At 37.8% G+C, this 14,306-nt stretch overlaps 1 protein-coding gene across 2 annotated transcripts in view; it reads right to left on the minus strand.

Annotated features, from left to right (window-relative positions):
• UBAC2 (UBA domain containing 2) overlaps positions 1–14,306 on the minus strand; it is a 194,209-nt gene that overhangs the window by 154,593 nt on the left and 25,310 nt on the right. For both annotated transcript variants that reach the window (XM_080659300.1, XM_080659301.1), the window contains exons 2-4: positions 6,165–6,292; positions 2,010–2,129; positions 1,409–1,518 (exon numbers count right to left, since the gene is read on the minus strand). In XM_080659300.1, the coding sequence (XP_080515426.1) occupies positions 1,409–1,518; positions 2,010–2,129; positions 6,165–6,292 (358 nt within the window). The remainder of the gene's footprint in view (positions 1–1,408; positions 1,519–2,009; positions 2,130–6,164; positions 6,293–14,306) is intronic.

The following is a 14,306-nucleotide window of genomic DNA, read 5'->3' on the forward strand; positions in this document are numbered from 1 at the left end:
CCTGATAACTACACTCTTTTCCACAATAGCAGAATAGTCAACTCAAACTTCTCAGTCGCATAACAATTACAATCTGTGTACCCCAACAAAAACTGTGATAATTATGACACAAAATTTTGTCTCCAATTATTATTCAGAATCATACATTATTAACAATACTCATGCCCACTGTAAGTAAATCTCATAAAGGACAGCTACAATGTAAATTAACAATGTAAGTGTGAAAGCTATTAGATCATTAACTGCATTTTTAAAATAGAGATCCAAAGTGAACTTGAATCAAAATACATACAATCATCTAATAGTACTCAAAAACACAAATTTTAAATTAAAATAAGGCTGAAGTTAGTCACACAGAATTTTAAATATCTGGTATCTTAATTTCAAAGTATCTCTCAAATGCAGTCTCCAATATATATAATTCAGAGATGCTTTAAGGTCACTTATATGTGCTAACAACTCTGCTCCTAGATACTAAATCCTATATAATAAAAGCCCACCAAATGGATGGCAGAATGACCAGAATGACCACTTGACCAGTCGCTATGACAAGCACTGACCACCAGGGGGCAGATGCTCAATGCAGGAGCTGCCCCCTGGTGGTCAGTGTGCTCTCACAGTGGGCGTGCCACTCAGCTGACCGGGATGAGCAGCTCCTCCTGCTGCAGCCGCTCGGCTGACCAGGATGAGCGGTGCTCCCACAGCAGAAGCAGCCACTCAGAGGGCTGGTCCACAGCTGCTCAGCTGACTGGGATGAGCAGCACTCCCAAAGTGGGCCAATCCCCACAGGCCACACCCCCCACCAGTGCATGAATCCTGTGCACCGGGCCTCTAGTATTTCATAAGCTAATACACTTTTTGTTTTGTTGTTAAAAGAAGATCAACACCATATGAAAGCATATACACTCTGAGTTAGATTGACTATTGCAAGTTTGGCTAAAAATAACTTATATACTGACTTTGTTTTATCTTTGGTGGAAGTATTAAACAATAACAATTTTTAAAAACATCATTCTTCAGAAGCTTTAACTTCAAATTAATTTTCCCCTAATCTAATCTAATTAATTAAACTTCGTATTTTTGTGTTTAATTAGTTCACAAAACTGAATAGACAAAATTTCACTATAAAATAAACACATAAAACTAATTCTATCTTCAGAATTAGAACAGGAAATTCATTAAAAATTCCCTAAAACATGGGACTTCAAAGCTGAAAAAAAGTGAATGTAAAATAAATTTTGTTTCAATAACATAATGAGAATATAATTCTCTGGATTTTTTAATACATAAAATCAATTCTACTGTCTCTAAAAGTTTAAAATATGCTTTTACTGACTTTCATGTACACAACTACTTCAAATCATATTTAATTAGTTATAAAATAAGCTAATCTTTGAGAGCTACTTACAATCCAGACGGCAAATTCCTGGATGCAGTGATACCAAAGGAATACCACATAGCTTCAACAAGGATGAAGTCAACCAAGGCTGACAAAACCCAGGAACCCAGCAAAAAGGACTAAAAACAAAACAAAGCATTACATAAGAGTCTTCTAAAAATAAATTAACATTTATTTAATTAGAACCAGTTCATATATATATATATATATATATATATACACACACATACATACATATATATATATTCAAAATGAGAGAATAAAACTATATTGGTCAAACACATTAACAGCATGATTTATTTTTAACAAGTAACACACAACCCATTAAGCAAATAATTAGAAATTTATTAAAGTCAAAATCCTAATTAAAATTGTTAGTACCCACTCATACCTGATATTATGACCTATTACCATCATCATTATTTTATTATGCTAGTGACTTAAATTTAAATTTTTCTTTGGTTAATGTCCATGTTCCAATTCAGATAGAGGATCATGTAATTAAAAGGTAATTGTTAATAATAACAAAATAAAACTATTTAAATATAATAAAAAACAAAAAAATGCTTTCCTCTAACTTAACAGCAAAGGGAAATACATAAAAACTTACTGCAAATTTTCTGCTTCCATATCTTCTTTCAAATATCCTAAAATTATAAATAAGCAGACTACTGCAGAAACTATCTTTCAAATCAAGGCAAATTATTCTTCCACATATCAGCCTCCAAATCTAGATGGGGATTTAAAAAAGAACAATAAGAGTGAGATCTGTTCAGGTTGCTCCTTAGCAAATTTGTTACATTTACTTTATACTGCTTTTTTTTTAAATTTCTTTATTGATTATGGTATTACATATGTGTTATACTGCTTATTTTTTAAACTCTAAGCAAAATAATGATGCATACAGAAAAGGAAAACACATATATGTTTTTCCTAAAAAATGAGCTCTACTGTCTCCTGCTAAAATTCTTTTCATATAACGGCACAAAGGGTACTTAAAATTTTTTTGCTTATATAATAAGTAAAATTCATTCTCATTAAGAAAACAGAAAATTTCCTGTAAAACATCTTAAGACTATATTTTGTACAATTTAAAAAAAGTATATACGTGAGCTGGAATGAAAGGCTAATGTTCGTATTTAATAAAACAGGTGTAGCTGAAAAGCTATTTAGGGATAAACGCAATAATATCCAATTCTAAGCTTAATCTTAATGCTCAACCTAATTCATACCAACCCATGTACAAGGCAAATTATGGCAACTGTTGCTAAATATTACTAGGTTTAAATTTTTTTAATATGTTAACTTTTAATTTACATAAATCAATTTCTCCTTGTGTGAAAAATATATAAGGGAATATACGAAGAAGAAAGAGCAACTCAAAGGCTTGTTTTGAGACTTCTTAAATATTTTCCAGATATTTAAAGATAATCCAATGATATTTGTAAAACATTCTGATATTTATTTCCCTTTCACAATTACCTTATAAGATAGGTACAAAAAAAATATTAACCTTTTCTTTTGTATTGTTTTTATTTGGGTAAAATATATATAAAATAAAATTTATCATTTTAACTATTTTTAGATGTATAATTCAGTGGCATTAAGAACATTCATAATGTTGTATCCCCATCATCACTATTTCCAGAATTTTTCACAATCCCAAACAGAAACTCTGTATACATTAAACAATAACTCCCCATTCTCCCCTCCCCTCAGCCCCTAGTAACCATTATTCTACTTTATGTCTCTAAGAATTTGACTATACTAGGTATCCTATCTAATAAAAGGGTAATATGCAAATTGACCTTCACTCCAACACACAAGATGGCCACCCCTATGTAGTCAAAGATGGCCGCCCCCAAGTGGACACAAGATGGCCACCACAAAACGGCCAGCAGGGGAGGGCAGTTGGGGGGACCAGGCCTGCAGGGGAGGGCAGTTAGGGGTGACCAGGTCAGCAGGGGAGGGCAGTTAGGGGCAATCGGGCCAGCAAGGGGGCAGTTAGGTGTCAATCAGGCTGGCAGGGGAGTGATTAGGGGGTGATCAGGCTAGCAGGTAGAAGCAGTTAGGGGCAATCAGGCAGGCAGGCAGGCGAGCAGTTGGGAGCCAGCATTCCTGGATTGGAGAGGGTGCTGGCTGGGCTGAGGGACACACACAGTGCCCCCACCCCCATGCACGAATTTCGTGCACCAGGCCTCTAGTCTCATATAAGTGGAATCAGACAATATTTGTCCTTTGTGTCTGGCTTATTTACTTCACTTAGCATTATGTCTTCAAGGTTCATGTTAAAGCATGTATTGGAGCTTCATTACTTTTAATAGCTAAATAATATTACACTATATGTCTACACTACATTTTTAAAATCCATTCATCTGTTAATGGACATTTGAATTGCTTCCACCTTTAGGCTATTGTGAGGAATGCTACTATGAACATTAATAAAATTAACTCTATTTTAAAATAAGGAGAATATGCACAGAGAAAGTGTTTTACTTGTCTAAGGCATATGACCTTGCCAATAGAAATTCTTGCAAATATAAATAATCATAATATAAATGAGAATATAGACTATACCAACTGTCAAAACATTTCACTTCCATCTCAGTTCCAACCAAGACAGTCTTTGTCATCAGTGTACTCCAAAATATGGGGGCACTGGACTGGTTTAGGGATGGCCGTTAGAATTCATTTCACATGCCTGTCTAACTGAAATGGGGATGGCTGCCAATAATGCTGCGTTAAGGTCACAGCTGGGTTTAAGGAGAAACAGCACCATCATCAGTTGGCAATGACCATAAATGGGCACACATATGGAACACAGGTGACACCTCTAAACTAAATTTCTTTTCTCCCTCAGAAATTCCATGACTGCACCAGAATCACATTGAATCTTTAGGCCAGCATATACGACCATCAACATGATCAAATGAGAATGCTTTGTAAGCTATTTAGTGCTTTAAAATATAAGAGGATGATGACTGTCACCTTTGCAGAACAAGATGCAGAAACCATGAAAAATAGCTCCAAGTCTTATATTCCTCACATTTTAAACTCTATATATATATATATATATATTCAGGGCAAAGCCCTGAGAGCCACTAGGAAAATCTGGGGGGTTAAGGACATTAAGACTTTACAATTATTTAAATCTAACAAATTGGGTTTATAGAACCCCATTTTTTGTTGTTGTTTTTTAGTTAATGACAAATAAAACTAGAAACTACACTTTTAAATAATTTTGTAATTTGTCCTATGCTTAAGGACACAAAAACCTGTGACCTGGTATAAGAATAAATCATTGGGGATTACTATAAGGTGCCTGCTCCTTATAAAAATTGATCACTGACTTGCACTCAACAAAGCACTACTTCTGCATTCAACCTGAAAAACACTAGAGGCAGGATCTCTGCCTTAAGTGTCAAAATGTGGGAGATTCCACACTTGCAAAAGAAAGCCCTTCACCAACTGTCCCTCCTGTCCTCATCTAATGTAACCCTGCACTAGTCTCCAACCATGCCTCCTATACAGCATTCCTAACGGTTTGAAGTACATATTGCTTTGGGAAATAAAATGCTCTTCTCCCTCTTACTGCTAATAAACTGGCATCCCTTCCTTCAGACCAAATGGAAAGTTCCTATCTTTATGGTTCTCCAGAGCTATTCCATTCTATACTGGTCCCTACTTCATTTATCATCCCTGAGGATTTCATATACACTTATGTCTTATGTATGTGTATGTTTAGATTTCTCAAGGCAGAACTGAAACTTCTTATCTCTGTAGCTGCTCTTATAAAAGCAAAGTGAGAGCTTCTTAGGAGATTCTAGCAGGAGAGTGTGCCTATTCACATTTCTGGACAGAAGACTGGTTGTCCTCTTTATCTTCAGAGCATAGATGCCCATAAAGTGGTGAAGTGGAAGGGGATGCTTGCCTACTTAGCCAGATTAACCAAATTAACCCCCCAAATCAGGAAGATACCAACTTCAGTCCCTTACAGCAGTGGTTCTCAGCCAAATTGAGAACCAGTGCATTATAGCAACTGAACTAATACAGAATCTATACTATATTCTAACAGAAAATAACTGAAAGACCTTCACAGGAACTTGGTGAAACTAACCTGAGTGGTATTAATTACATTATTATGACGTACAGGTGGATTATTGTGGATAATTAAGTATTTAGCAAAGAAAAGGTGGCAGGTTTATACACCACAATTTGCACTGATACTCCAACTCACAGATAAGACCCAGCACCAGCATGTTCCATGAAATCAGCCCATAAATCTTGAAAACCATAGAATTCTGCTCTTCCCAGCAGCAAAAACACAAGAGAAATTTCCTATTTGGTTTAACCACCACTATAAAAGTAATTCGTAGATTCAACAATCTGTTAGAGCTGAAAGAGCTTAGATTATCCAATCAACATTCAAACTGATGCAGGTTTTTTAAATGTTAAGCATACATACTAATCACTAAAAACCAAATTTAACATTGTTTTTAATTCTCTTGAAATTATAAATTACATTTTCATGCGTAAAAAGTGTGACTGAAAAGAGGTGGTGTCTAGTACTGCAATTGCTTCATTAGAATCTGCTTTGCTGAAAACATCAATAAATAAAACTAGAGAACTAGTTAACAGACTATCAATAAATAGTATTTCTTGCAAATTTAGATGCTTTGAGGGTCTAAGAGTAGCAGAAAGAAAAGGCAAATCTACAGAAAAACCTGCCTTCTCCCTTCCCAAAGGCCAATGAAGCAGAGCTCACCTGAAAGTCATCCTTGACTGCTTGGAGGTCATACAGGAAGAACCTCTGACAGTGTGGCAGGAGTAGAGTCAGCAAAAGAGACAGGGCACTGGGGACCAGTAAAAGACTCTTAGATAGAGGTGCCTTGTCTGGAGGGAAAAAGAAAACCGCTTTGAGAATTATTGTTCCTAAGATTTAAAAAAACACACGAGTGAAAAAAGCAAGAGAATTTATTTTTTAAAACAAAATGAAAATAAACTGCACAAACTCTGGAATTTAGTTCTCATTAACATATATTTCAAAACATCTACCTACAGAGGTAAGTGACCACAGGGCACTGAAAAACAAGTGGAATTTACTGGCAAGGTTTTCACTGTCAGTTGGCTCTTAGGTGAGACTAAACCAAGTTTACAGCCAGTAACTTCCATAAAATACCTTTCAGAACATGGTCACCAAAGTGCAAAGAAATAGAGAGAAGAGTATGCTTTCTATCAAACTGACCGGTTAGCTTTTGAGCATGTGCAGGATTTACATACATAAACACATTAAAAATAATTAAAATGTGGTTAAAAGTGCTAACATTACTAACTGCAGTGGCCTACTGAGATTATCCACCATGAGTATGACTGGAGCCCAAGTCGGTTTTCCATTTAGAGCCTTTTCTAAACATTATGCAGCCTTCAAATTACAACACCATTTCCACTTCCCTTCGTCCATCTCAGTGAAGCATTTTAGCCTGAGGAGCCTCCCCCAAGCCAGCCCCCCTGCTTGCACGCCTGTTTCCAGAGACTATTTGAATATTCAGAATTTTGTACTTGTTTTGCCTTCTGAACTGCATTAAAGATTTCTAAAGAAAGGCCACCTGCTTTCTCTTCTCTCTACTGGCAATAAAGCCCAGCACAACCCTTTGCACCTAAGAAAGGTTCAGATCAACAGGATAGACCACAGAAAAGTATCACTGATGGAGACATTCTCAGATGGTACAAGGATCACTTTAATAGTATTCACAAGAAATTCCCTGGGAGTGAATTTACTAATTACCGTTGGTAATGAGTTTAAGTATATAAAAATAGCCCAACTGTTTCCTCTCTGGTAAGGTCTTACAACATCAAAATTGGAACCATTAGTACAGTGGTTGCATACTGTCTTCATGACTGAGACACAATCAAGGCTCCAAGGAATCTAAAAGCTAACAGAGCTCCCCACCCCCAGATAAGAGGTTCCCCATGGCCTCAATAAGTATAGAAGAAACAATAAATATACATCAAAAGTAGAGCAGAGCACCATGGCTGTGAGCTTAATCAACCTAAATTCTATCTCCAGCAGTTTAAGCCTCAGTTTTCCTCACTTGTAAAATGAAGATAAGAAAAACTACCCCAAAAGTGTTATGAGAAGTAAATGAAATAGGGAAAACTGCTTCTGCAACTGCAATCACACCACCCCAGGAGAATGGGCTTCCTGTAAAGGCAAGCTCCTTTATTATTCTGACAGGACCAAAGATGGAGCAGGGGTAATGTAAGGCAGCTGGAACCACATTTTCTTCCTCAGCTTGGGCTTCCACCATTCCTTGTGAAATAGGCTCGTGCAAGGATCATTCATTGCTGCCTCTTCCAGGCCAGCTCCTGAGTAACTCAGCATTACTGAAGAAAATCAAATCGCTGAGTTGCAAGATTTCACGGTAAGTTCATAGTCTCAAATCTCAAACTGACACTCTCTACTGATCAGCAATTCTATTGCTTTTCTCCAGTAAACCTACTCTCCAACTTATTTCACACCATCTCATCCTCTCTCCTCAAATCTCCCTGCTCCACACTCCCAACTTGGCTTACATGTCACCAAGTGAATAAATGAATGACATGCTTTAGTATTCTCAGTCATTCTCTAAAATTAACAAGCACCTACTCTTGACCATGTATTATCCTAGGCCCTGGGGTATAGCAGTAAGTGACAGACAAAATCCCTCCCCTTTTGTGGTGCTTTCAGTCCAGACAAGAGAGAAAGGAAAATACACAAACCAAGGCAACTATGCATTATGTCAGATGGAAATAAATACTATAGAAAAATTAAGCAGGCCAGGCTGGTGTGGCTCAGTGGTTGAGCATTGACCCATGAACCATGAACCAACTGTGGTTCAATTTCTGGTCAGGGCATATGCCCAAGTTGTGGGCTTGATCCCCAGTAAGGAGTGTGCAGAAGGCAGTCGATAGATGATTCTCTCTCATCATTGATGTTTCTATCTCCCTCTCCCTTCCTCTCTCTGAAAATCAATAAAAACATATTAAAAACAAAAAAGAAAGGAAAATTAAGCAGAGTAAAGAGTATGGCTATATCATCCATCATAGATTACTGGGTTTCTTTTAAAATATGTGATAGGACTGCCACACACCCATTCCCCATCCCTAAGTGAAGTTACGTATGGCAACATGACTCACTTTGGCCAAGTCAATGATAGACACTACTTCCAGGCAGATACTTGAAGAGCCAGTGAATGGACTTTCCTTCTGCCAATACTCAAGATGGTGGCCATGCTATCACCCAGATCCTCGAGTTAAAGACAGTGTGAAGTGGACCTCCCAGGTGATTTGCCACAGAGGGATACCATCAGTGAGAAACAAACCTTGTCGTTTAGGCCACAGCTATTTTGGAGTTGCTTGCTGCTGCAGCACAACTTAGCTTATCCTGGTTTAATGGAAAACACAGTGCTGGTAGGGAAAGAGGGGTGCTATTTTACATAGGGTGGTTAAAAGGCCCTTCTAATAAGGTGAGATTTGAGCAGAGACCTGCGGAAGTAGGCCAGACAGATATCTGGGGGAACAGTATTCCTGGCAGAGGAAAGAGCATATACAAATGCTTTGAGACAGGAACATGCTCAACATAATAAAAAAAAAACAGTAAGACCACCAAGGCAGCTAAAAGCAGAATAAGCACAAGGCAGACAAGTAGGATGTAAGGTCAAATATGTGGGAGACCAAATGGTGTAGAGCTCTGTAGGCCATCAAAAGGACTTTAATCTTTCCTCTGAGAGTGACAGGATCAGTTTGAGGGATTTAAAGCAGGAGTATCACATGATCAGACATATTTTCATAGGATCACTTTGGTTGCTAAATTGACAAAACATCACAGGAAGGGGAGTATAGAAGAATGGAGGCAGGTAAGGAGGCTATCATGATGATCCTGGCATGATGATGGCCAGGACCAGAGTGGTTTAGGTGGGGATGGTCAAAACTGGGAGATGGTTGGAAGGTATAGCAGGCAGGATTTGCTGGCTGACTGGGTGTAGAAAATGGGCAAATGGAGAAGTCAAAGATGACTCAAGTTTTTGTTGAGCAACTAGAAGAACTGCTGCCAGCTGCTAAGATGGAAAATTCTGTCACCTTTGCCCTTACTATGCCTATAAAATCTGAGCCCATTTTGCAAAATGCTCCCTAACCCCCATGTTTACCTCCATCTACCAGGACTCCACCCTCTATGCCAGTGCTATTCAAAATAGCCAGTTCACAAGGTGCTACCAGTCCATAGTGAAGTTTGTGTCAGAATGTGAACCAATACACTGCATCCTTCAGGGAGGAAGTCCAGCTATGAAAAAAATATCATCTGAACTGAACATGTGCTCTGCTCCAATATCACATTATTTGTGAATAGTCCTGTAACTCTCTATCCCCTTTGTTCTGGTTTATTTTTTCATAGCACTTAACAAATGCCTTATTAAATAGTGATTCATCAAATTTATCATTCAAACTGATTGTAAGAGACACCATTCTTTTAGGTGTCACTAAAAAAGAAACAGTGACAAATATAATTCTAAACTGTCATAAATTATAAGGTACACCCCACTTTCAGAAACACTAAAATGTGAAAAAATTTCATTTAGAATCAAGAAATATGTTTGTGTATTGTCCATCTTTCCATCCTCAGTCCCCAATAAATATAAGCTCCCTGGAGGCAGCAACTTAGTCTAATATGTTTACTGTTGCAGCATTCCCCATACCTATAACAGAATCTGGCCCATAAGGGCAGTCAATAAGTGTTTGTGTAATAATAAGTGACTGATGTATAAAAGGGACTCAATAAATACTGATGGAAGAAAAGCTCAAGTGTCTAGCAATGGATAACTGAACAAACAAAATGTGGTGTGTATATATATACATATATATATATGTGTGTATATATATATATGTGTGTGTGTATATATATATATATATATATATATGTATATATATATATATATATATACATATATATATATATATATATATACACACACAATGGAATATCTATTCACTCTTAAAAAGGAAGGAAATTCTGACACAAGCTACACTATGGATAAACATTTTGGACATTACCCTGAGAGAAATAAACCAGACACAAACAGGTAAATACTGTATGACTGCACTTATATGAGGTACCTAAGTAGTCAAATTCATAGAGACAGGAAGTAGAATAGTGGTTACCAGGGGCTGGGGGAGGGAAGAATGAGGAGTTGTTTAATGGGTAAAATTTTCAGTTTTGCAAAATGAAAGGAGTTCTAGAAGTAGATGCACAATTTAATGCCATTAAACTGTACACTTAAAATAGTTAAGACAGGCACTAGCCAATTTGGCTCAGTGGATAGAGCATAGGCCTGCAGACTGAAGGGTCAAAGGTTAGATTCCAGTCAAGAGCAAGTGCCTCGGTTGCAGGCTCGATCCCTAGCCCCAGTCGGGGCACATGCGGGAGGCAACCAATTGATGTTTGTCTCACGTTCATATTTCTCTCTCTGTATGTCTCTCCCCTTCCCTTCCACTCTCTCTCTAAAAAAAAAAAATAATGGAAAAAATATCGAGTAAGGATTAACCAAAAAAAAGGGGGGGGGGAATGCTTAACACGGTAAAATTTGTATATATATATATAACAAATTTTATATATCAAACCCCAATTGCAAATAGACCGAACGATGGAACAACTGAACAAGCAGTCGCTATGATGGGCGCTGACCATGAGGGGGCATGCATGGAACATGGTGGACGCTGGCCAGGGCGGGATAGTGGAGCAGGTGAGCGGGGGCACCGGACCAAGGCGGGGCACTGGTCGTTGTCATTGGGGCAAGCCTCTGTGGTTACTGGAAATTTTTTGCTCCCGCACACCACGGTCCCGCCCAGGGCTCGCACCTGCTGCTGGCGCCGGCCCCATTTGCACCCACTGCCAGCGCTAGAGCTGCCGCCCAGGGCCGGCCCCGATCACTCGGCGCCATCAGCGGGTGCGAGTGGTGGCTGCTGGCCCCAATTGCCCCTCAGGGCTTCTCCACCTCCCCCTGCTCCTGAGGGGTGATCAGGGCCGGCAGCTGCCTCTTGCACCTGCTGCCGGTAATAGCCCCACTCGCATCTGCTGCTGGCACCAGCCCCAATCACTCCACGCCATCAGCGGAGCTGTGGGTAGACAGGGGACCGGGGGCTGCGGCGGGAGGGTCTGGGCAGGGGTGTGGAGGATGGGCCGAGACCCGCCCCTGTGCCCACCGCAGTATCGTGGCCCACAGTTCCTTTCAAGGTACATGAATTTGTGCACTGGGCTCTAGTATTTTATAGTAATTTAAAATTACGATTAAAATAAATAAAATCCTTACTGAATTAATAACTGGCCCCATTTACACAACCATTTTAATTCTGTCCAGGACTAAACAAACCCCTAACAATATAGAGCTGATAACTTAAATCAGATAATTCTACTATTAAGTCTTCCTCTTAAGATGACCAAAAATCAGATCCCAAAAATTTTAAATTGATAGAACTGAAAAGAGAAACAGATAAATCCACAATATAGTTGGAGACTTCAGTACTCCTCTTTCAGTAATTGATAATACAAGTAGACAGAAAATCAGGTTGTGGACTGAATTGCCCCTTCCCCCTCCCGCCTCTCCCCCTCTCTCCCGCCAAATTCATACACTGAAGCATTAACCTCCAATGACTATATTTGGAGATAAGGCATTTAAAAGATTATTAAGGTTCAACAGATCCATAAAGGTGGGGGCCCTGATCTACACATACAGAGGAAAGACCATGTGAATTCACAGGGAGAAAATGGCTATCTACAACCCAGGGAGAGAAGCAAAAATCAAATTTGCTAACACCTTGATCTTTAACTTCTAGCCTCCAGATCTGTAAGAAAACAAATTTCTGTTGTTTAAACCACCCCATCTCTGATATGTTGTTAATGTCCATCAGTAAGAATACAGAGCACTTGAAAAAACAATATCACTTGAAAAAACAATATCAATCAATTTAACCTGGATGGTATTTATAGAACACTCCACCCAACAACAGCAAAAAACACATTTTTTTAAGTGCTTATTCTCCATGGTAGGCCATATTCTGAGCCATAAAACACACCTCAATTTTTTTTTTTAAATTAAGGTCATGCAAAATATGTCCCTGACTACAACAAAATTAAACTAGAAATAAAAATAACAAAAATGATGGGTGGAAAACATCCCAAATACCTAAAAATTAAACAACATATTTCTTAACATATCTGGGTCAAGGAGGGAGTCACAAAGGAAATTAGAAAATATGTTAAATAGAATGAAAAGTGAAAGTACAATCAACCAAAATTTATAGGCGTCAAATACTAGTAAAGCAGTGCTTAGAGGGAAATTTATAGCATTAAGTGCTTATATTGGAAGAGAAATGGTCTCAAATGATGATGTAGGATACAAGCTTTTAAAAACTAGAAAGAGCAAATTAAACCCTAAGAAAGCAGATGAAAAATAATTAAAATCAAAGCAGAAATCAATGAAATAAAACAAAACAAAATATAATAGAGAAAAATCAATGAGACTAAAAGCTTACTCTCTGAGAGGATCAATAATATTAATATACCTGTAGCAGATGATCAGGAGGAAAAAAGAAGACAATTACCAGTATCAGGAATGAAAGAGGGGACAGCACTACAAATCCCACAGACATCATTAGGATAATAAGAGTTTGCACAACATTGTAAAATGTACTTGATGTCATTGGACTGTACACTTAAAATGGCTGGAATGGTAAATTTTATGTTTGTCCTTTTATCACTAATCAATATTTTAAAGGGATAATTAGAAACAACATTTGCCCATAAAATTTGACAACTTAGATGAAGTAGACAAATTCCTTGAAAGATATATTCTACCAAAGCTCACTCAAAAAGAAACAGGTAACTTGAACAGTCCTATAGAAATGAACTCATAGTTAAAATTCTTCCAACAAAGAAAACTCCAGGCCTCATGACTTCACTGGAGAATTCTATCAAGCATTTAAGAGAAAAAGAATACTAATTCTAAACAAACTCTTCCATCATATAGAAAAGGAAAGAACACTTTCCAAATCATTTTTATGAGGTCAACATTACACTGATACCAAAACCATACAGACAACTGAAAGGAAACAATACACCAATATCTCTTAGGAACGCAGATGCAAATTTTTCTTCAACAAAATATGAATTGCGCTATACATAAATAGGATAATACATCACGACCAAGGGAAGTTTATACCAGGAATACAAAGCAAATATATCAATGTAATTCCCTATATCAATAAAGAAAAATGTACTGTATAACTCTATTCACACCCTGCACAATGCTCTGCTTATTCTATGAAGCCAATTTTTGTCAATTCATTAGGCAAAACTTGCCACTTACTGTGATAAGCTACTGGCTGTGTAGTCAGTGGTAGGCTACCTCTTCGATCAAATCTTATTAATTATGATCAACACTTACTGAGCATTTTCCAAGTGCAAAATACCACACACAGTACTTGTATGTACTACCATACTCCTGACACTCACACCTCAGGCCTTTACACCTGCTACTCCCTCTTCCCCAAATGTTCTCCCCACATCTAGCTTTTCCTGATCATTCAGTCCGCTTTTCTAATAGCATCTGAGAGTGGCTTTTACTCATGATTTTATTGCTCTGGAGCACATCACCCTGCTTATTTCAAAGCATTTTTCAGTATTTGAAATTATTCTGTTTACTTCTTTGTCTCTCTTATCAGAACACAACAGTCTTGCTAACTGTTATATTCCCATCCTCAGAATAGCACCTGGCACATAGTACTGGTACATAGTATTTGGTGAACAAATAAATTATATGAGGTAGACACTACTTTCTACAAATTTAAACACCCAAAAAAACTGCAACTCAGCCTA

Source organism: Plecotus auritus (assembly GCF_963455305.1).
Source record: "Plecotus auritus genome assembly, chromosome: 3".
NCBI classification, from domain to species: Eukaryota; Metazoa; Chordata; class Mammalia; order Chiroptera; family Vespertilionidae; genus Plecotus; species Plecotus auritus.